The following is a 25,000-nucleotide window of genomic DNA, read 5'->3' as shown; positions in this document are numbered from 1 at the left end:
CTGCTTTGAGTTACACTTTGTTGTAGATCACTGAGGAAATTCACAGATGTTTTCCCGTATGAGACACCATTACCGCGGCTCGAGCATGCCGGTAGCCTGGAGCACTTCTCCCTCTCTACTTCTCCCTCTCTGCTTCTCCCTTCCATCTCTCTCCCCCTTCTCTCTCCCTCACTCTCTCCGTCTCTCTGTTCTCTGCTACTCGCTGGCGTGCAGCACAGATGTGGAACCTGGGTTTTTTTTTTTCTTTGCCGCTGTCTGTCTGTCTTTCAGTCTCTTTCTTTATTCCCCTTTTTGCTTTTCTTTTTCTGTCTGTCCGGAGAAGAAGAAGAAGAAGAAAAAAAAAGTTTGACATTTAACTGGCTTTGACCTGTCCAAAACAGACCCATGGTGAAGCGATTCTCTATGCATGTTCTCTTTCTGACTCTCTGTGTGTGTGTGTGTGGTGTGTGTGTGTGTGTGTGTGTGTGTGTGCGTGTGCGTGTGTGTGCGTGCGTGTGTGTGTGTGTGTGCGCGCTTGTAGGATGAAATACTGAAATATCGGTTTTCATAGAGGACCACGTCTCGTAGCCAAGATTCATCAAATGAAAGTACTCATGTCTCCCAAAAACTTTTTTGTATTAATCTTCTTTCCCTTGTTTCTGAACTTGGGCACGGGCTCTTTGGATCCAGTCAAACTTCTCCCTTCTTCACGCTGACTTCTACCGACATTTAGCCAGTGCTTTTATCCAAACTGACTTGATTTTCAGTGAGGCTGCCATAGCCAAACATCAGTACGAGAGCCACGTATATTTGTCTTCGTAATGACTTATACCAAGTGAAGACACAGGTATTCTTGTGGGATACTGTCTCTTTGTGATGAGAGGAGCAATATGAGGGTTTTTGGGTAATGGGACCCTGTTTTTTTTTCTTTCAGTACCCTCTGCTCTGCTGCCAACTTCACTTTTATTTTCTATCTCTCCCTCTCTCCCTCTCTCCCTCTCTCTGTCTGTCTGTCTGTCTGTCTGTCTGTCTGTCTGTCTGTCTGTCTGTCTGTCTCTCTGTCTGTCTGTCTCTCTGCAGGCTGCCTTCAGTGACCCCAGAGAGAGAGGCACGGACTATCCTTCAAGCCATGCAGATCTTCCTGTGTATTTGGCCATGTGTGTCAGAAACATGTTTTTGAGGTGTTCATCATGAACTGAAATGTAACAGAATAAGTAGTGATATACATTAATGTTGGCTTGTGATTAATGTAAATAATATTTGTAGTTTTCGTATGTGGACATTTGTTTTACTGTGAAGACTGTAAATATGACATTACAGTTTGTCAATGTTTTCTATGTTGTTGTTTTTTTCCGTCAAGACAACGCACCTGGATTTTTATTTGTTTTCTATTTGTGTTTAGTGAGAATCAAATAGGAAAAATGATAAAGAGAATATAATGTTAATTTTGCCGCAACACCCTTGTCTTGATTTTATTGCCGTTAAGTTTCTCAAACATCGGACATGTTTCTAACATTGTAAGAAAAAAACACATGTTTGTTTTGTACTCACGCACTGTAATAAAGTTAATTCAAATCAGTTACTTGTGTCGTGCCCTTTCCTTCTGCTTGCTGATTTGAAACCAGCGCTGAGAAACGGGGCGTGTTTGGTAAGATCATCACCAGCAGGGAAGGCCACAAGGACATGAAAGGAAACGTCTCATCAAAGTCATGTTAAACTCTCAGATGGGATGTGGCGGCTAGCGATAGCCGATACCAATGGGATATCCTCCGCCATGTAGCCTACTTCTGCAGATAGTCTACCTTTGGGGCCTGTTATAAAGTGGTCGTAACTGACCCGAATAATGATAAAGCTCTCCGGTTACAACGACTTTAGGAAAAAATAAATGTTTTGAGGCATCTACCCCCTCCCCACCGTTTTCTCCTCTGCCTGCCGCGTTCTGGATTGCGGGGAAACCGCGTGGCCCAGCAGGAATCTCCGTGGGAGAAGAGTTCGGAGCGCTAATCCCTTCAAAGGAAGAGATCTAATTCAAAATCAGCGACTCCAAACGCAGCGGAGGGCAGGACAGTGGTTGTTTTCTGTAGGAGAGAGCCCGATAAAAATCTCCCCGCCCGCGTGTCCTTATGAAAGACTTCAGTCAGCGTGTGAGGCCACAGTCGCTGCAGTTTTCAAAAATCAACGTCAGAAGTTCCTTTGTAGTTCTACTCTGATTTATTATATGAGTGTCTCCTTGATCCAAGACCCCCCCCCCCCCCCCCCCCCCTCATAACACTTGGAAGCCCCCTTCGCTCACACACACACACCTCGCCCTCCACCGCATCACCTGTGGCATAGCCCGATGACTAAATAAATGTCTCTTTAATGTCTTGTTTTGAGTTATTTTCACATGCCCGGGGGTGTGTGGGATTCGCTTGCCCGGCCAGATGAAGGCTTGACAAGCGCTGGGAGGAGCGGCGGGCGGGGGCCCGAAGATTGTTTCCACTTTCTTGGGGATGAGAACTCCTCCCTCAGCCTCTTCCCTCACATCGTTACAACTTTTCAGGAAACGTCTAATAAAGACATCATCATCCCATGTTTGTCATCTCGGCATCTTGTTAATGGCTTTTTTTTTATCAATGGGCCTATGCTATCATTTAAGGGCATATGGGGCGGGGTAAACAATAGCTTTGCCTGTTCAGATTATTTTGCATATGTCCCAGAAAACATTTCCTCAGCATAAACATCATAGCAAAATACATCACATCCTAATTTGACATATTTCCCTCAGGGCAATACGATTTGTTTTACAGTTAAGTTATAATGGAGTGCGAGTTGGACTATAAAAGTCTATAAAAAATAAATATCAAGGTCAGTCGAAAATATGTTGTATTTTATTCTAGAACAAAATATACACCAGACCTCACACATGCATTCAACGATCATTTTGTGAATGCTCACACGATTCAGAGAACAGACGTCGCTCACAAGAATTAAGGCTTTAAAAATCAATATGAACTTTGTGTTGAGTCACTTATTTCGTCTCATTAGCTGGCCCCTCTTGAAGTTATCAAACAACTGCCCACGGAGAGATCTCCAGAGATAACAATGTCACATTGTCACATAAGGGCTCCCTACAAATCCTTAATTACAAAAAGGGGGATCGGATGACTGTGGCATCCAATACCGGGGTCTCCAGGCGGGTTGGGGCTCTTTGATCAAGAAAATCCAATTATTTGTGTATGTACATTTCCCACATAGTGATTACTTCATTAATTGTCCCGCCTTTATCTCCTCCCATCCCATCCCCCCTAATAATCAGCTCTTTTATCCAGACCAACAAACACACCATAGGAGCTTTGTGGATTCAAAGGATTTGCTTCCCTCTCTCAAAGAGCCGCCATTCTTTGATGATTGGGCAGCGGCAAACTTCAAAGTAATAAATCTTAGTGCTGACTGGCTGGCGTCCCACCAAAGTCCTTATCAAATCCTAAGAAGTGATCCTTCACTCCCTCAGATGGTCCAAGGATATCTCGAGGAGAGGAAGCGGGAGAGGTTACACTTTTTTGTACACATGCGAAGACTTATTTTGTGATTTTTTTTTATATATATATTAAAGGAACAGAGGCAGCGATTTTTGTGCTTTTAAAATTTGCGTGAACGAGTGGGGAATACCTAACTTCATTATGGCAGCTGTGGCTGTTTTACGGAACGACACCCTACAGGCTTTCCTTCAGGTTAGTACGAAATTACATTATTTTTAATGTTGGAGGTTAAACGACTGAATGTGCTACCCTTGTAGGTAGACAGAAAACGTACCGTTCACTGATTTTGAATAACAAGTAAATCCCTGCTTTATGACCTGATATATGAACTATTACTATACAAGTGTTACAATAATGTTTCGCTACTCGTTGCATAAATATACAACAAGTTTACATATTTCATCTTTTGGCAACAAGAAAAGGGTTTTAAGTATGACAGCATTTTTGTGCGGAATAAATATAATTTGAAGAAAATAAAAGTTTGACAGGATGGTTTCTCATTCATATTATCTTCTCTGCTGGTTTACCCAGGATCGCACTCCAAACTCTTCACCGGAAACCACTAAGCATTCACCCCTGGCTCTGTTGGCGGCTACTTGTAACCGAATTGGGCATCATCACGGGTCAAGCGCCGCGGACTTTCTCCAGGTCCCCTATGAAACGACCCTCGGGTCTCCGTCTCGAATTTTCCACCCGTGGAGTAACGAAGGAAATCACCAGACCACTCTCACGAGCAATTCCTCATTTGGACTACATACGAAATCGCAGTTATCTCACTTACAGGGCACGTACGCTTCCCACCACGAACTCCCTCTCACCCCGCCCGCGGACCCAGGCTACCCCTATGACTTTTCCCCGGTGAAGATGCTTCCATGTTCCATGCAGTCCTTGCAGTCGACGTGCACCCCAACATACGTGCCCGCTGTCACATATGCAGCGCCCACTCAGGTGCCCACTGCGATGTCAGGGTTTGTTACGGGACACTCTGGCCTGGTCCATCAGCAACCGAGACAATTATCACCGAACCCGGGAGAGGACATCCCGTGGTGGAGTCTTCAGCAAGGCAATACCATCACTCACTCCTCGCTCGGACATCACCGGTTCCCGTTACAGAGGAGCTTGGTTCTGGGGCACACGGACTTCGCGCAGTATCAGACCCAGATCGCAGCCCTCCTTCACACCAAGTCTCCTCTGGCCACTGCCCGGCGGTGCAGGAGGTGTCGCTGTCCCAACTGCCAGTCGTCCAGCTCGAACGACGAGCCCGGGAAGAAAAAACAACACATCTGCCACATCCCCGGCTGCGGAAAAGTTTACGGCAAAACTTCGCACCTGAAAGCGCACCTGCGGTGGCACTCGGGAGAGAGGCCGTTTGTGTGTAACTGGTTGTTCTGTGGCAAAAGCTTCACGCGCTCGGACGAGCTGCAGAGACATCTGAGGACTCACACAGGCGAGAAGAGGTTCGTTTGTCCGGACTGTTGCAAACGGTTTATGCGCAGTGACCACTTGGCCAAACACGTCAAAACTCACCAAAACAAAAAGATCAAACCTCACGACAAGACTCTGGATCACGTCAAAAGGGAGGACACGAGACACGTGTAAGAGTCCAGTGTCAGTCAAAATGACCTCTCACTCGAAACAGACAGTGCAATATTGCTCCAATGAAATTAAACAACACAATGAAGAACCCCCGCTAAACAGGAGGCATAGCCTGCTCATAGCCCAAGTACTACAACGTTGGCCCCTACTATTTATTCAGTTTATTTGACTGAAGTTCTGGCCTTAAAAGGATTACATCTTTTTTGAGTTTTGTCTGTGTACATAGGAAATATTAATCTAAATATGATCCACTATTTGGGACATGTTTCATGTGCCCAGGCTTGACAATATCTCTAAATATAAAACAAGTTTTCAACTTGTTTGTGATTGGATTCTTGTCTTCGGTGGAAGACCTCCTGCTCCTGTAAATATGATTTAATAGCTTTTGTTGAATGAGAGTGTGTGTTCTTTTGCTCCATGCTGGGGTGTTTTAAGCATGCGACTACAACTAAATAACCCTGTTGTTGAAATGGCCCAAAAACTGTGTGTAAAAAATAAAAGAGTCTAACATTCCCAAAGGATAAGTCAGTCTCATTGAGTGAGTGGACTTTGGTGAACTAAACATCTAATTGGTTTTTACTTCTGCGTAGATGTATAGGTTTCTCTGAATCAGGAGGAGAGAGATAGAAGCCAGGTGTTCTGTCTTAGATATGGCACAACGTTTCTATGACAACAGTAGATGCAGCCTGTGGGTAGAACTGGCCCAGTGTGACAGCTGTAGGCTAGTGGTAGCCTGTGAACCACACTGGGCGCTCGGAAATAGATACATGTGCCATCTGATCACCTGGGAATATGTAATGTTCTGTAAGAGTTTAGTGATAGTGATTTGGTTGTCTCATAGAAGGACATGTAGTGTGAAATTGCTATCTGTGGTAAAATACTATAATACAGTTTGACACATTTTGCACATTTGTTTTAGAGTGCCTAGTCAGAAATGGGTCTGATAATTCACCCTGGTTTGGACTTGGGGTGGCAAAAAAAGGTTCAAAGAAATTTCAGAGAAAACTGGGGTGTCACAGCTTGTTTTGTGAAAGTCTCCCCTTCAGTATCAGCGGTCACAAACATCTGGTGACGTTCAGGTAAGTGACCAGGGGTCACACATCTGGTGAAGTTCAGGTAAGCGGGTTAGGGGCTTTGGCCAAAGACTGTTCTAATGCAGGGCACAGGACAACAGAGAGCGCAACACCTCACAGGTTAGAAGGAAATTGTCATGAAGATCTGTTGATTTCTTTTTTGCTAACCCGGAGTCTTCTATTCAGAGCTCACAACTGCAGCATCAGAGGTAAAATTGTGTAGGTGAACTTCAGAAATTGAGCTTTGCTGAGCTGAACTCGAGCGAGCTGTTTACAAACCTCACAGGGAAGATACACCACACAAAGGAACAGACGTGAGGGGAAGATCCATGTTGAAAGCGCTGGTGAAAGAGAATGTCAGGAGATGCACTTTAAAGTAACTGAACGGAGGAAGCATTCCCTGACTTCTTTAGACCCGCGCCCTGTTATCTAAGGTAGGAGAGGATAACACGCTTACACCGTGGAGAAAGTGCATCACAGAGAACAGGTCTCGAAAGCTAAGACACTTGAGATAACATGCGAAATAAAACCTTTTATTTATTAACAACAAGACACAAACATATTTTGAACAATTTCACCCCAGTAATGTCACTGTTACAGTAATACCATAGGATTTACGGCTATATTTATATCCGACTTTGAATTGGAGCATCCAGAAATAGTGAGGTGTAAAATACTATAAACTCAAGCGCTCAGTCTCTCCTCCAAGAGCATCCCCGTTTTAAATGAACCCTAAACCCCTCTTAGCAGGACAAGATGAGTGTGCACTGAGAGTCAGTTTATTAAAAACATATCTACTGTGCTACATATATAGATATATATATATATATACACATATAATACATTTCATTGTGTATGGAAATATATAATACCTTTCCTTTATGATATAACTGAGGGGAATTAGCCAGGGGGTATTGAGGGAGCAGATCTGTAATTCTTATCTTAGCCTCTGATGATTTAAATAGAAAAACATTTAAATAAAAACATCAGTAGTTATCTTTTTCTGATGGTACGTAGGATCCCATGTGGGCCCCCTTTGGTCAATTGTGAAGTTGGCTTTTTTTGTTTCGTTTAGTTTTGTCCTTCCTAACTTCGTCAAATATGTCCAGGTGACATTAGGTTGCTCTTTCCATTAATATGTCACAGCATTATCTCAAGAATATTCACCACATCAATATTTATCAGCAAACATACATTAGGGTTATGCGTTATTAACTTAACAAAACTATTCAAAGTTTGTACGGCTGATTTGACATGTTATGTCCTTCATCCTAAAAGCATTTATCTTCTTAGTAACCACTTTATGCGTGTCTTTAGGAGGATGCAGCCTTTCACAGCGCATTAGGAGGCTGTCTAACTCATCATAACTCACCTCAGGACAAACTTTTAAACTTTAAAAAGAAGTAGAGTTTGGGGTTTTTTACACATGGACTTCTTAATTGGATTTAATTCGAGAAATACTACAGAGAGTGCTTTTTAATAAACGTTATGGTGCTGCCTTTGTTGACAACCAAAGATGAAGTGTGGCTCTTTCCTGGCACTCTGTTGAGTGTTTTTGTGTGTGTATTTCTGACGTGTGTGTGTGTGTGTGTGTTTATGACGTGTGTGTGTGTGTTTATGACGTGTGTGGTGAGCGTCTCCTCTGAGAACTCCTGTCAGAGTCGTGGAATCCTATCAGCTGATACGATGTAAGCAGTGAAATATCTCTTCTGACAACTTGGACAAGTTTGCCGTTGCGAACCCACCTTATCACTTAAACCTGTTTGAAACGCCATCTCCATGTCACGGTAGGACTGGTGCAAAGGAAAGACACACACACACACACACACACACACTCACACACACACACACACACACACACACACATACACACACACATCTGTCAAGTGTGTCACCACCTTAAAATGTTAGCATCCTCTGTGCTTACAGGATCCCTTCTCAGCCCCTTGGGTCGGATTGGCAGGAGATGCCAAACGGGGCTCACCCCTGTCATCCCGTGAGGATCTGAGTGCTTACAGGGATAACACAGGTACCCAGCCGAGGCTGTGTTCCAAACAAGGGCCATTGGCAGAGAGAGACAGGCACTTCTCCAGTGCATCTGGTCTGCTGCCAGCCTGCTGTGTGTGTCTCTGTCTCTCTCTCTCTCCCTGTCTCTCTCTCTCTTCCTGTCTCTCTCTCTCTCTCTCTCTCTCTCTGTCTCTCTCTCTCTCTCTCTCTCTCTCTCTCTCTCTCTCTCCAGTGAAGTGCAGATGGCTGCTTATGCTACCCTACGCTGGCATTCAGCGGAGTGCTTGGTGATGAAACTGATGCTATAATGCCTCTTTTGTTCTGCCCGCACATGTTTTTTTTGTTGAAAACATGATATTTTCTTTAATTATTTGGCAACGGATAATAATAATTAACATTTTGATAAAAGAATGTCCAGACTGCAATTGAATGTGGCTGTAAATTAACAACAAAAAAAACCCAATAATTAAGGTAACAAAGTCATGCATGTAATAATGCATAAACATGCTGAAGTTGGTGCAATAAATGCAACATGCACCCTGCAGCTGGCTGGTATAGCAGGGTGTTGTAGGGTTCTAAGGCTGCAGCTGGCCGGTATAGCAGGGTGTTGTAGGGTTCTAATGCCCACCTACAGAGGCAGATTATCAGTCACATCAGGCAGGGGAGGCAGGCAGGCCACACTACAGCACACACACACACACACATACATGCTCTCTCTCTCTCTCTCTCTCACACACAAACACACACTCACATACTCTCTCTCCCTCTCTCACACAAACACATTCACATACTCTCTCTCTCTGCCTCTCTCTCTCTCACACACACACACACACACACACACACACACACACACACACACACACAATCTTCTTCATCACACTCCAGCACGTACATACTTACTCCCAGTTCCCAACTCTCACATATACACACACACACACACTCACACACACACACACACTGCCATACTCCCTCCTTCACTCACATACCCAAACAAAAATAAATGTGAGCAAACGCATACAAATAAACCCCTCCTCTCATTAGCTGTGCTTGAGGTAAACATTAGCATAGTCATTTCCTCTGTAGTTTCAGCACACACACACACACACACAAATGTAGTTTCAGCACACACACACACACACACACGCACACACCAGCCCTCGGGGCAGGACAGGTACGCACGGGATGTTTGAAAGGGAGCCATTTCATGCAAGAAACCCTCATATACAGGTGCATTATCAAGAGCCACCCAGAGGCCCTCCAACACTACCACTGTATCAGCAGTTTATTATTTTTTTTAAAGTATATATTTCAATGTATGCTTTCTGCACTCCAAAGCTGTCATTTGCAACACTGAATGCCTTTCTGGGGATAAGCTCTTATTCATGAGCATATTAATGTCTAACAACAGCAACATACAACAAGAAAAGCAACACTGCAGTGACCAACTCACACACGCGCACACACACACACACACACACACACACACAGAGGGAGAGAGAGAGGGGGGAGAGAGAGGGAGAGAGAAGAGAGGGGGCACTGAAGGGATAAAAGGAGTGTTCACTATTTTAACTTCTAAGTGTAAATTCTGAGCAGTTTATCCTATTGTGCGAATATAAGTTCTGGTGATATCCTTCAGGCAGGGAGGGAAGCTCTTTAAATAACTGTTTAAAACAGCCTGTGTGTGTGTGTCTGTGTGTGTTAGTGAGAGGTGAGGGAGAGAGGGAGAGATGCAGAAACTGCCATATCTGTTAGCTCGAGTCTGAGCATTCATTTGGCCTGTGTGATATCTGAGCTTTTTGAGGTATTATTTTCAGATCATATATTTCTGAGAAGTCTTTGAATACATTGCCGTCTCTGTTTGTAAAGTATTTTAAATGGTTGATTTTTTTTCTGTGTTTCACGTGTTATTATAGAATACGAATAAGAATTAAAGTGTGGAATGGACATTCCATATCTGTTGGTTTTATGAAACAATCTTTCCACTGATGCGATTGAACTGACTGGAAACTTGTATTCTTAAAAATGCACTTATATAAATGCTGGCATACTTATGAATGCACTTTCATGCTAATTAAAAAGATATCACAGTGACATTACGTCATGTACGTCACGCTTGTGTTTGTAGCTTATACTATATATAATGTCAGTGTCACAACAACACTTTGCTTTCCACCTGCTGCAGTGTCTTTCCAATGTGCTCTAAGACACTTGATTTCTATTTGACAGATAACAGTAGATGTGTAAGAGCAGTTGAAATGATTGACAAAGTAAAGGGACACATCGAATGAGAAAAATGAAAGAATAAACTGCACAAAAAGGCTATAAATGTCTGTTCAGTTAGGGACACAAGAAAAGGATTCTACTATACTGATTTTTAGATAGGAAATGGTCATTTGAGTGATGCGAGTTAAACAGTTGTCACAGAGAAAGTATCAGATGAAAAACTCCAGGGTCAAAATCATATGTCATCCGTTGTCCAGAAGGGGTCCAAAATCACGGTCTCTACACACTCTTTTCTGAATGTCTCCTCAAAACCTTCAAGGCATGGAGATACTGGGCATTGTGGAGTGCCTGTCCGTGTGTACGGCATTTACATTGATATTTCAACTCAATTCAATACATGAAAATGACCAGGGCAAAAAACCCTGATTCAAATGGTTCCTAACTAAACAAAGACATGCCTGTGTGTGTGTGTGTGTGTGTGTGTGTGTGTGTGTGTGTGTGTGTGTGTGTGTGTGTGTGTGTGTGTGTTTGTGATGTCTTCCATTACCATGGATTCCTTTATGAAACGTGAACCTTCGGCCAGATCCATCCACACACACACACACATACACAAACACACACACACACATGCGCACACACCTCCCACACACACACACATGCGCACACACCTCCCTCATTTCCTCCTGAACACGTGCATAGTGTGCATGGCAAAGTAATGATGTATAAACTCCACATATGTACAGTATATAGGAGACGGTAAATGGAGTGAAATTATACACAGTGCGCAAAACAGTTTTCATAGTATTAATAACACACTGTAGTACAAAACAGTTTTCATAGTATTAATAACACACTGTAGTACAAAACAGTTTTCATAGTATTAACAAAACATTGCAGTTTTAGACATGCTGACTGACACGCAACAGGGACAGCAAGGATGTACAGATTTAAGCTTCAAGTGGAGGTTACCCAGAGTTACCAGTTTACGGTGTGCGTCTGTAGTTTACGGTGTGCGTCTGTAGTTTACGGTGTGGTCTGTGGTTTACGGTGTGCGTCTATGGTTTACGGTGCACGTCTGTAGTTTACGGTGTGTGTCTGAAGTTTACAGTATGCATCGGTAGTTTACGGCGTGCGTCTGTAATTCAGGTCAAGTATTTATTCTTTGCTTTGTAATGTAACTCTATATTCTGCCTATTTCCTTACAGTTCAGACCTGTGGGCCTTAGGCTCTGTAAAAGCATCATGACACATTTTTCGCTGTTTATTGTCTATTTGAATACATGAAATAAAAATCTATTACATTGTGAGTCTATAGTTAAATGTAAATGAAATATAAATCTATTACATTGTGAGTCGATAGTTAAATGTAAATGAAATATAAATCAGTTATGTTGTGAGTCTATAGTTAAATGTAAATGAAATATAAATAATTTATGTTGTGACTCTATAGTTAAATGTAAATGAATGTTGTCTATTACTCAGTCCAAATCAGAGGCCGTCCAATAAATGAACTCAATTCATATTCAATTAAAAAGCTTTGTGGTCACAACAACACTTTGCTTTCCACCTATGTGCTCTCAAACATTTGATTTCTATTTGCCAGATAACAGCAAATGTGTAAGAGCAGTGGAAATGATTGACAAAGTAAAGGGACGCAAAATGTGATTGCTCTGTTAGGGTTGTTCACAGTTAGCATGGGACACAATTAAAAGCTGCAAGTGAAAAGTATTCTACTATACTTTTTTAGATTGTTTAGATTTTTTGTTTTTAGACACTCAGTTCATATTCAAATAAAAAGCGTATTTGCTGTCTGTGTTGGTAATGTTATGATGCTCTTCTATAAATAAATAGCAGCTTATATATGACTTTGTAATGCATGGTAATGTTATGATACTATTCTATAAATAAATAGTAGCTTATATTTTACTTTATTGCTGAGTGACAAGGATATTTCAGTGGGCAAAACGAAAAAGCATTCTTCTTACAAAAAAGTTTTTTTTATTTTGTATTTGTGACAGATGGTCCAGTAGAAACAGCTGTAGGGTCACAGAGACCAAAAACCATGAGCTGATTGTCAGCTTACTGCTGTGGCACGTTGTATAATTCATTTCCCAAATGTTCCAAAGATTACATTTTTGTTCGACTGGGACATATTGTTGGACAGAGCTTACAGAGTTTGAGAGTTCGTGTTGATTTATTTACGCCACACTATGTTACAGCGCCACCTCCTGGACGTCTTGTGCAAATGTCTAAAAACTGCATGAACTTAGAGCGCTTGTTTAGTTTCGAACCGACACTAATTCTGTTGGTTAGCTGGTCCAGCTCGAACCGGACTTGGGCCGGACTAACGGCAGCCACGTAAGAATGTCATGGGGTCCATGAGAAACAGTTTACTCCCTTCGTCGGACGGAATAGAGAGGGCTGTGCTCAGCTGTTTTGTACGTCCAATGACCAAGCTTTGTGCACAATCTACTGAAAGTTTTTAAGCATTTGTTTGACATTTTCAAGTCATGAAACCTTACTGCGATTGTGGAAACGTTGGACTTCTCTGATGTTTTTGTTGACATGTCATGTTAATATTTTTTACCAGAAAAAAAAGCTGGTTGGCCTGTCTTCCGGTGCTGAGGAGCTGTCCAAATGCTGAAGTTTTCCTATAACAGCACCTCCCAACAGTTAGCTAATGACACAGGAGACTTGCTAAAGTACTTCACCGGCCGGCCGGAGAATGCACATCAGTCTCTTAGCACCATGCAGCCTCGCCAGTGTCTACATTTTGAAAACAAGCAGTAAATACATCACAAAACAAATCATGGAGATCACCTATCTCAACCTAAATGTACTTTGTTTGTGCATTATGACGAGGTTGTAGCCTATTCTTCCCGCAAAACCGTTGATAGTGCTTTGTATACCTTTTGGCGGCAAACATGCAACATGCAGTTTTATAAAATTGGAGAGTAGTCCATTCGGGCGAGAGTAGTTGATTATTTGCTGCCACCTTGTGGATGTTTCAGGGTAGGCCAGTTTCATAACCTCTTGGGTGGGATGCGAATGAGACAGGTAGAGCAGAAATTGTCTGCCGTCATAATTTACTGTCAACCGGGTGAGAATTGTGTTATTCCTAAAATGTTAAAGCCGTTGCGTGCTCTTTCTGGAGGGGCGGTTTTCACCGCTGGATAAAGTGAACGCCCGCGGCAGTACATCCATAGCAGGGACAGCGGAAGGTAAAACTGTTGCAGAGGTGAATTTATAGGTGACTTTTTTCCCCCTGATGATCAGATCGCCTACTTGTTGACCCTCATCTCCTCTCTCTCCCATCCCATGCAGACCCCCTACCCGTAATATGCAGCTAAAACGGGGGCCACACACACAAGAAGTCCTTGTTTTGTGACCGGTTCTCACGCGGGATTTTAAGTGTTACAGGCAGACCCCCCACCCCCTCCCAAAAAAAAGTCACGTAAGAGCCGGGGGCGTAAGAGCCGCGGGGGCGACGCTGTTCTCGGTGATTTCGCAAACATGGCAGCTGTTTTATGAGGAGAAAGATGCAACACAAGAGGAGGTCCTGCGGTGACACATGCGTACGCAGCAACTAATAAACAAGGCGATTGGTATTTTTAATCTCGGCGTCTCAAACACAAAGCTGGTTCAGCATTAGCCAAAGACGGATGGATTTTTCTGTCATCACCCGCCTGCCAAAACGTCCGGGTTATTTGGGCTTTGTGTGCGCACTCGACTTTCATCCTATTAGCGCTTGCTTTTAATTTGGGATTATATTTAGGTTATCATAGTGCCAATGTATCTCGTGAACAATGTGAGTATTGTTTTGAACAAACATTTCCTGTATGCTCTAATTATACTTATTTATCAGGCGTGCATATTGCAGTGTATGTTCAAACAGGTGTTTAGAATTAAGCAGCTGATATTTCAAAATAAAATGTAAAATTGACAATTAGGCATGTCAATTGTAGGCTATATGCAATTGTGCAGGCAATAGCTAAATTATTAAATATTAGAAATATACATTTTTACCGGCTATTTTATTTGTTATACTGGTATAACTTAGGCTACATGTGTCTTATTTTACGTGTGCCGACTAGAATTTGTGATTATGCTGGTTATAATTGTTTTTTACTGACAAATCAGTTAGCCATTTGATTTATCAATTTAACCTATATCTCTTTTGGATGAGTTGAATTAGACAGCCCTTCAGTTCAGTTGTGAATTCCTGGATGGATGGGTAGCAATTGTCAGGATAAAGGTCTGTTTGCCTGTCGTCTGACAGACGTGATTTACCTGTTTGTCACCTCGCTTCACTGGCGTATAGGTGATCGGATTAGAGCGCTTTGGTTACAGTTAATTGAATCTGATGAGGTTGAACATGTACCACGACATTTTCTTCTTTTTGTCAGCTGTAAGCAATGTTTTACGGTTTGACAGGACCTGCTTGCCACAGCTGTCTGATGTGATGTCAAGTCAATTATTGGGAAAACGTGCATCCAATCAAATCTTACAGTTGGAATTGCCAGTGTCATTTTGGCTTAAGGCAGTGGGGTACAGAGATAGCTGGCAAGGACACGGGATCAACTTTTTATTAATTACCTGAAGCCTGATGCTTTGTAACACTTGTCTCCCTATCTATCTTTCCAGTGAATGTGACTTTTTATCCAGTGGTGAAATAAGAGAGGTTTTGGACAAAGTGACAGCGCACTTTGGGCTAAAGACTTTCCCCACAGTATCATAAGAGTAATGGCGACGTCGGCACCTTCCTCTTCTGGCGACGGTCCGGATCCCAACTCGACAAATTTACGACCACCATCCTCAAGTAGGTCCTTCACAGATAAAACGCTATTTCACTTGGGCTATTTGCTTTGTGGGCTCCGACATTAATCATTTCCACAGAGCTGGAAGAATAAAGGGTCCTGTCGCTGGTGTAAAGCTCCGGTTAGACAAACCACTGCAGCGTTGCATGGTCAGTCAGACCACCGTATCAGGGAGCGGGACGATTGGGTGTGCTTTTCCCGTACAACGATGGAGGTTAGCATCGAACTCACATTGGACGATGCATCGTTAAACTAACTGTCATCCGAAGTACAACGGTTTTACAAAACTGTCGTATCAACATCGTACTATGTAAGTTTGAACCATGTTAGTTAGTAGTTCGAACTTAGTTAATGACGTACTGTAGCACGTGGATTGGCAAACTTGCGTATTCTAATGAGGGTCAAATCATTCAGACCTCAGTTTCATCGATGACTAATTTCCCCCCAAATTTCTTGGTCATCTGGGATGTTAATTTGTTCATATGGGCTTAAAATTGCTGGCTGCCATCAATTAACTAGTATAGTCCAGAAACACTTGTGTCCCTTAACTATGGTTCTAGGCTGCTATGTAAGTTACCAGCGTATACCTAGATAGTTCGAACAGTGTTTTTTGGAAACATTTGCATCGCAACTGCATGATTCCAACTATGTAACAGCAGCAAGCCGTTTTCAGAAATAGAAATAACAACAACAATAACAGCAATAATAAAAACATGCACTGTGAAAATAAAGCGTCTTATTATTATTATTATTATTATTTATATGCATATATTTTCAGTTTAGCAATTGGTTGTTATAGTAGTTACTTAATAACTTATTTATTATGGCTACCTTTGTATTCAGTGTTGTAAAGATTGTCAAGATTTCTCCTCCTTTAAGAGCAAGTGGGTGTTTCAGCCCGCGGTAATCATGTCAAGAGTCGCATTAATTGTGGTCGCACTAGATTGCTCCTAATGGCTTCGTGTTTTGTGGGTCTGACTGATTTGTTCTGTCTGTACACACGACGTTTGCCTTTAGATGTCTAGCGTAGCTTTATACCCGTCCACCAACACAGGAAAATAAACCTCGCCAAAGGAGAGTGCAGAACCAGCCCATTCCTGGATCCAAATTTCCTTTTAAAAATGTCACTTTCCCCTGACCCTCTTCGAATTATCTTGGAAGCTTGCCTGAATTAGGAGCTATATAGGCACTGTGCACCTGTGTTTGCCAGACTGTGAGAGGTCTGTATTGTGGCCGATAATGAATGGGCTATTACCGGCAGTTGTGTCGCTTCCAGATTACGGCTATCTTTAGTAGGCAATGGACTATTTGGGCTTCCAACCATGTCAGCTAAACGTTATTTCCCACTTGACTGCTCCCTGAGTGCCGAAAGGAACCAAGCGAATTCATGGACGGCTTGTGCTCAATTCGAAAATAGCCTGTTTATCAGAATCTGGTCTTGAAAAAAAAAGATAAGGTGCATTATGTGTTTGTTAAACTGGCTTGATTCAGAGGGTTTGATAACTGATAACTGAGTCTTAATTTAAGACTAAAATAGAATTTGCTTTTAGGCCCGCATATCGAACAATGGCTGCCGTCGGAAAGATGACTCTAATATTGTGGGTGAAAGGTTTTTCGCGTACTGTTGATTTAATTAAATTCATTTGTCTTCACTTTTTCCACAAATTCTGTTCAGGTTATGACTGGAGTGGGGTTGCACATGGATGTACAAGGAAACTGGGCATGAAAATATGTGGTAAGCACTAATAGCTACTCTGTCAAACGAATAGTGACAGTTGTATTATCATTTAAAATAATCCAACGTTTGGGGGTCAAAATATTTCGCAGATATTCGACATTTATAGGCTCGTCGAACTGGAAAACATGGGTTCATCGTTCTTATCTGAGGGATGTTTGAGAGTCAGGGCGTTGCGGCCTCTTTCATTATACCTTATACTAGCAGGTACACCAGAGAGGCAAATTAAGCCTCTCAATTTCCCCCCATAGGTAGACAAGAGCACTCTCAGTCTGGCCACGGGGAGAGATTGGCAATGACTGCATATCTTAAACGGCCATCCGGAGATGAAAATATGTAAAAAGAATGAGCCTACACACTGACAAGACATATCACCTCTCCCCGTGAGCAGATTTTCTCGGGGGACCGCTATGACCACCCAAGCACTGGTGAATTGTCCCTAATGGACCACGAAGGTCCTTATTCAGATGACAGTGAGAAATTATGTTGTATGGTGTCGCCGCCGTGTGGCGGAACATGGGCATGAACTCCTGACAGACAGTTACGCATCAATTAGCCTTATCTGCGCTCAAGCAGGCCTTTCCACAATGGGGGATATGGTGCCGTTAAAATAATGCATTTCTCAGCAAATAGGGAATCATTTATTTTCTGCCCTATCTTAACTTTTAAGTGATTGCTTCAAAAGTATTTTATCCGTTTACACTTCAATGAGTCCTGTGAGGGCAACTTTAATTTTATGTGAATACATTTTACACAGTTGTAATGTTTCACATTAGGTCAGTTCGCCGTGCCAATTAGAGCAATTTTATAACGAGTTTAACACTAAAGAGAAAAAATAACACAGCCACGAAACAGCCTGATAATGATGATTTATACTGACTGTAATGGTAGCACGGGTTTACTTGTGCACGCAACCCGGTAGTTAAATTCAGACGAATCGCATGAGAATAGATAGTAGGGCATTATTAGCTATGATATGATGGCTGGCATTTAATAATGGACAAACTCCATCCCTTGAGGGTAACAGATTAAAAGGGGAAACTATTAAATTGTAATTCGTCAAGGCTCTGTTTCGAAGAGATAGCACGGAAAAGCCAAGCAAGAATGGACCAGCCGACAGGACCGATGGTGGAAACCCAGTCTTATGCAGAGCATTATCTGATAAGAAAAGGCATAAAGCCTCTGGCAGATTACACATTTCCAGTGTTGGCGTAACGATGGATTGTTCACCATCCATTGTCCCCCTTTTACAAGAGTTATAGACCCATTTATTTATCATTACAGCCAAGGTGAATCATATATGGGTTATGGCAAGGCAGCGAAATAAGCATATAGGCCTTTTAGGTAAAGCTCGCTTAAAGGCTAAAATACCAGAACTCCAATGAATCACTGTTTTTTTTTTAGACAAATCAAATTAAACCTTAATTAAATACTCTGGGCTAGGTATGTTTTGGAAATAATAATATTAAAACGTAAAAATGTGTCTTCTGTCTTTATTAATTGCTTCAAAAGTATCTCCAAACATAGGCGTTTCACAATATTTTGTATTGGTCAGGGACTGAAGAAGTGCCTCCGTATATAGGTGAAAGACTGACCTAAATGATACCCTGCCTGTTTTAAGGTCCTCTTTGAGCTGGTTCACGGGAAGAAGAGAAATGCGAGACTATTCGTTACACTGAACTGCGGTAGTCTGTCGCCTCCTTCCCCGCAATGATGAATTTTGCCCCAATACATGCGTAGAGAAACAATGCAGGGCGAAAGACAAAGTGCGTCAGGTAATGTCACATCATACGGTGTTAAAATAAAGGATGCTTACGATGGCTTTTCACAGATGCGAGCTTTATTTCGGAAGAACGAAACATACGGGAGACATAGCTAATCGAAACGAATGTTTAGAATTCGGAAAACTAATATAAGGCTAATTTGTTCCATGTAATTCTTGGTCTATAGCCACGACAGCCTGTCACATTCCCTCCCGCATCAAGAAGGAATTGTATTTCAAATGTACGACAACAGCCTACAGTACAGAAACGATATAATACACACCCGTATGAATTATCAGCTCTCTCCTCTCGCTCCCCAGCGCATTAAGTGTGCCTGCAGGGTATGTTGGTATATCGGCTCATTGTTGGATGGTCCCTTCTCCAGTCAGGGAGAATCGATCCGACTAGTTTAAATAATAATTCATGTTGCCCATTTAAATTTTTTTTTAGCTGACCGATGCTGATGTCACCACGACTCGGCTTCCCCCCGATTATGGGGCTCTTAAATAGGCGACTCACGGGACGTCACGGGAACTCCCTTAAGACCGTGTTCTAACGCTGCCAGTGAAGGGGGCATGCTGGGGGTCCTGGAATCAAGTGAACCGTTTCATTGACTTTAACATTAACAGTTGCAATGCTCAAGAATGGTAGCCCGTTTCAATCCTCTGCCCCGTGTAATCACATAGGGTTTTTGCAGAAGAACAATAACCTGGAGGAGAAGAGCGGAGTCGTCACAAATGAACAGCCTACGTCCAATGAGCGGTTCAGGCACACAGAGACGGACTTCTCCAACCTTTTTGCCAGAGGTGAGTCGTTAAATATTTCAGTCATCGAAGTTCTTGAACAAAAAAAGTAGCTTACAGAATAGTATAAAAGGCCTAATATTATGTAGTATAGTTTGTATGTATGTTAACAACCAGTAATATAACAATACAAAGACAAAAAATGATCACTTTCACTTATACTATAATGAAAGAAATAAAGTAAAACAAAATGCTTTTTTTTTTTTCATTATACATTTACTATAAAATAAATAGAGTTACACATGGATTCATTGGCTTTACCTGTTTTTCTATTATACAATAAATTAATTAATAAACATGTCATCAGCATGCCAAAGGAGTGTGAGTTTACTGGTGATGGACTATTCTATAGTGAAATCATGTCATGCAAAAGCTATTTTAGTCTTGGATACGCAGACAAAAATATAACTGGACAGATTGCCATTCCAGACCCTATAGTATCCACATCAGTGATGACCAGATGTGTTATTGCCAAACATAGTCACCCAAACTACATTACCCATAAACAACCACAGATTTACTCCCGGCCAAAAATGGAGAGGAACCCACAATGCAGTTCATGCTGGAAGTGGTGGACATTCTCACCAACTACGTGCGGAAGACCTTCGACAGGACCACCAAGGTCCTGGACTTCCACCACCCCCACCAGCTCCTGGAGGGCATGGAGGGCTTCAACCTGGAGCTGTCGGACCAGCCCGAGTCCCTGGAGCAGATCCTGGTGGACTGCAGGGACACCCTCAAGTACGGCGTGAGAACGGGTGAGCATGCCTTCTCTTATTAGCGGAGTGAGAACAGGAAAGCAGACCTTCTCTTATCAGGGGAGTGAGAACGAGAAAGCAGACCTTCTCTTATTAGCGGAGTGAGAACGGGAAAGCAGACCTTCTCTTATCAGGGGAGTGAGAACGAGAAAGCAGACCTTCTCTTATTAGCGGAGTGAGAACGGGAAAGCAGACCTTCTCTTATCAGGGGAGTGAGAACGGGAAAGCAGACCTTCTCTTATTAGCGGAGTGAGAACGAGAAAGCAGACCTTCTCTTATTAGCGGAGTGAGAACGGGAAAGCAAACCTTCTCTCATCAGGGGACGTGCGCCCTGGGTGGGAGCCCATGACCGTGGTGTTGGTCGTCTACTCTGGTATATGCAGCCGCCTGGGTCCCCCTTACACATGCACAGACACACGCACACACACACGCACACACACACACACACACACACACACACACACACACACACACACACACACATGCACACACACAGACACACGCACACACGCACACACACACGCACACACACACACACACACACACACAGACACACGCACACACGCACACACACACGCACACACACACACACACACACACAGACACACACACATGCACACGCACATGCACATGCACATGCACAGACACACACACACACGCACACGCACACACGCACATGCACATGCACATGCACAGACACACGCACACGCGCACACACACACACACACGCACATGCACATGCACAGACACACGCACACACACACGCACACACACACACACACACACAGACACAGACACACACACACACACACACACACACACACACACAGACACACAGACACACAGACACACACACACATACACACACATGCACAATCACATGCACTGTTAGGTGTAAGGTGAGATTAAAGGGCGTGTGGAAATCAGCTGCAGCAGTAACAAAATCAGACACAAATACTTGTGTTAGTCGATCCCCGGTGGTTGTATTTCAGAATGAATTTGCTTGGTAAGCTGGCATTGTTTTCCTCTGAGAAGTGTAGTTTTCTAAGATGTAGTTTTGCCAAAAATACACTTCTTTCCTGGAATTCTTGTCCCTAGAAATCCCATATAAACCACACAGGCAGAGCTGACCTCCGCTCTCATTGTTGGATGGGATGGATATTGGCTTCCTGTTATGTTTGAGCAGGCAACATTTCTTTTGTCTCTTAACGCAGTTTCTTTACAGCTGCACCTGCTAAACCTGTCAAGATGTGCAGATCCTCCTATAATTCTGTGAAATGTTTGAGCAGGGAGCCAAGGCAGCACTCTCTGTTGCTGAGAGGTGTTAAGGGACGTGTGTGTGTGTGTGTGTGTGTGTGTGTGTGTGTGTGTGTGTGTGTGTGCGTGTGTGTGTGTGTGTGTGGTGTGTGTGTTAGTGTGTGTGTGTGTGTGTTAAGGTGTCGGCACACTGACTAAGGTCATACTCTCTGTTCCCAGGCCACCCCAGGTTCTTCAATCAGCTATCCTCTGGCCTGGACATCATTGGACTGGCTGGAGAATGGCTTACGTCCACTGCAAACACCAACATGTGAGTTATTAGCATCTGTTTGCATAGAGACGTGTATGAATATGTGTGTGTGTGTGTGTGTGCATGGCCAACACCAGTGTGTGAATAGCAGCATTACCCTGTGTGCATGTAAATATATGTGTTCATGCATGTGTGTTTGTAAACATGTGTTTTATTGTGTGAATATTGATAAACACAGCAGATTATATATTTCACTTCTGTATTGTTATAATATATGGACTGCTTTATAATGACACTTACTTCTGAAACACACATTCCCATTGGATCAAAGAACAAAGAATGCATAAACTAAAAGCATGATTTCACCCAACTATTTAGGAATTAAAGATGTTACCCATTGGAGCCACATAAATATGTTAGTGTAGCTATGTGAGTTATATAACAAACTGCCTCTTTGCATTCTTTAGATTCGTTCTGTGTTTTAAAATGTGGCGCTTGCAGATTTTCATCTTGCAAAATCAATAAGGCATCGATCAGCATGTGTTGTAATGATCAGGCAACATTTCATATTGTGGTTTATTGATCTGCTTTAAGAGGAAATCTTTAGGTTATTTGACACGGCATTTATATCTTTGGAATCCTATGGTTCATTACTCTTGTATAGGTTCATGTACATTTATTCATTTAAGCATCTATACATTTAAACATTTATACATTCACAATTACATGTAAACATAGACACACACACACACACTCACACACACACACACACACACACACACACACAGATGTGCAGTCATAGAGACCATCCTTACATACGTACATATACATTCATTCATATGGATGCACACAAACGTGCATATAAAGAACACACACTCAGACATGCAAACATACATACACACACACACACACACACACACAGAGAGGGACACACACACATTCACACACACAATGTGTCAGCTTCCATTGTGGTGAGTTGTAGAGTTAGCGCTTGACTGATCTCAGCTCATTTGCTCAGCTCATTCACCAGACGAGTCGGACACGCCAAGTGCCCCACAACAAAGATGTCAGGAGGGGCCCAGAGGGTGCCGTGTGTGTGTGTGTGTGTGTGTGTGTGTGTGTGTTTGAGAGAGAGAGAGTATTCATATTTCTCTGTGTGTTCATATATGTATAGAAGTGTTTGTGTGTGTGTATGTTAGGGTGGGAGGAGAGAGGTTCTGTTAGAGATGGAGGGAGCTTACACACATCACCACCATCATCATCATCATCATCATCCCCCTATCTCTCATTCAGAGCCCCCAATCTCTCATTCAGAGCCCCCAATCTCTCATTCAGAGCCCCCTATCTCTCATTCAGAGCCCCTTATCGTGAGGTGTTGGAGTAATGGTGCACAAGATCAATATAATGCTGGGTAATCTCACAGAATAGGCATCATTACTAACATAAAAGCGGGGGGGGTATACAGGGACAATAGGTGTGTGTGTGTTTTTTATTTTTTCATATTTATTTATTTTTGCTCGTTGGCAAAGTGAGTTACTGTTTCAGCAGACTTGAGGTGATATGGTAATATTTGAGGCTCCAAGTTTTATTAAAATTCTGGAGACACTTAGAATTATTCAAGTGCAAAGCAGCACACAGAAATATCATCCTTTAAATGTTGTCCATAAAGGATGAAGGTGCTGTGAGAGTCATATTTATGGGCTTTGGGACTGTCAAGGAATTTTCCAGCCTTCTGAAGGCATAAAACTCTGAATTATGAAGACGAGACTCGGGTTTGACCTCTGAGGGTCATCCATTCTATTATTTCTTCCTCTTGTTTTCACGGCAGGCTGTTGGATTTAAAAAAGGGTCGATAAAGTCTAGAGCCGATAGTCTAGAGCCGAGTTAGTATTTGTTTTTATTGTCTCTTTCTAATGATTTTTTCCCCCGGCTTTTATTGTTTTCTGGGCAGTTTTCTGCTTGAAAGGGTTTTTGTATCCGAGGTGTTTGTTACAGTGGTGGACTTGAAGAGAATGTCTTCTGTCACACACACACCAACACAAGAGGCTTTTGTTGTCAAATGAAAATAGGTTCAGTTGCTTGCTTGTTGTTTAACTCCAAGAAAACCTGATCACACTTGACTTTATAGTCTCTTTGTCACATTTTATCAGTGTTGAGTGTAGCCTAAAACAATGAAGTGTCCTTACTATTTTTAAGTAAGAACGCAGTAATTCTTTCTACTTAAATATACCATAGAAATGCTCTGAAACACTTAAGACGTGTGTCGCTCTGTACTTACTGGTATAATTACAATGTAAAACAAGGATACTGTGATATAAGGCGTTAAGTACTGAAGGTTAAATTTGACAGATGTTTAAATTGAATCTCCAACAAAACTTTTCCTGAGACCATAGACTGTAAATCTAAACTGTAATGATTGTTGGTTTTGTTTCTACTCAGTTCGTCTAGAACAATCCACCAGTTCATCATATTGTTGCCAATTACAGGAGCATGTTATATCTTGTGGGGGCTGTTTTAGCCGTCTTAAGTGGATGCTTGCCTTCACTAATGGACTCCTCATCACCTATAATTACGTGTGACAATTAAGTGCTGTCCTTAATGAAGACAGTATACTCCCTGAGTGCTGTCACGAGCTTGCTTGATTGAGTTGAGAGCTTTTTGACGGGGCTTGAAAACATTTCTTCATCAGTGCGTCTACAATCAGGGGGCGTCTGATAGCACTTACATAGCACTTCATTACACATGGACTGCGGGATCCTTATGTTTCATCCTTGCAATGATGAAGTTGATTATAAAACACCTTAAGACTGACTCCCTGGTGTAATTTTAACAAAGGAGAAAGGATTTTAAATCCAAAGTATATAATAAATCAGGTATAATTTTCTAAGCTTTTCTGGGTGAGGGTGTGAGGCTATCTTTTGTACATCTTTGTAACACTTGCTGTAGGGTTCTAACGCTGCAGCTGGCTGGTATAGCAGGGTGTTGTAGGGTTCTAAGGCTGGTATAGCAGGGTGTTGTAGGGTTCTGCAGCTGGCTGGTATAGCAGGGTGTTGAAGGGTTCTAAGGCTGCAGCTGGCTGGTATAGCAGGGTGTTGAAGGGTTCTAAGGCTGCAGCTGGCTGGTATAGCAGGGTGTTGTAGGGTTCTAACAGCTGGCTGGTATAGCAGGGTGTTGTAGGGTTCTAAAGCTGCAGCTGGCTGGTATAGCAGGGTGTTGTAG

The 25,000-nt window shown here is 42.5% G+C and overlaps 2 protein-coding genes across 3 annotated transcripts in view; both read left to right on the top strand.

The window, feature by feature from the left end:
• Nucleotides 1-2,286: 2,286 nt before the first annotated feature.
• Nucleotides 2,287-5,609, top strand: sp5a (Sp5 transcription factor a). Its single transcript, XM_012830702.3, has 2 exons — nt 2,287-3,692; nt 4,032-5,609. Exons 1-2 carry the CDS (start codon nt 3,642-3,644, stop codon nt 5,097-5,099), a joined length of 1,119 nt encoding a protein of 372 aa, XP_012686156.2. The 5' UTR covers nt 2,287-3,641; the 3' UTR covers nt 5,100-5,609.
• Nucleotides 5,610-13,470: 7,861 nt separating this feature from the next.
• The window catches only part of gad1a (glutamate decarboxylase 1a), a 30,388-nt gene continuing 18,858 nt past the window's right edge, over nt 13,471-25,000 (top strand). Inside the window, exons 1-6 of one of the 2 annotated variants that reach the window (XM_031582051.2) lie at nt 13,471-13,636; nt 15,043-15,217; nt 16,891-16,950; nt 19,400-19,519; nt 20,032-20,274; nt 21,751-21,841. In XM_031582051.2, the coding sequence (XP_031437911.1) occupies nt 15,142-15,217; nt 16,891-16,950; nt 19,400-19,519; nt 20,032-20,274; nt 21,751-21,841 (590 nt within the window). In that variant the 5' untranslated portion in view covers nt 13,471-13,636; nt 15,043-15,141. Of the gene's footprint in view, nt 13,637-13,695; nt 14,207-15,042; nt 15,218-16,890; nt 16,951-19,399; nt 19,520-20,031; nt 20,275-21,750; nt 21,842-25,000 lie in introns of those variants that run through there. The other variant, XM_031582046.2, reaches the window with a different exon arrangement.

This window comes from Clupea harengus, chromosome 2 (genome assembly GCF_900700415.2).
Source record: "Clupea harengus chromosome 2, Ch_v2.0.2, whole genome shotgun sequence".
Taxonomy (NCBI): Eukaryota; Metazoa; Chordata; class Actinopteri; order Clupeiformes; family Clupeidae; genus Clupea; species Clupea harengus.
This window is presented reverse-complemented; position numbering and strand designations above follow the sequence as displayed.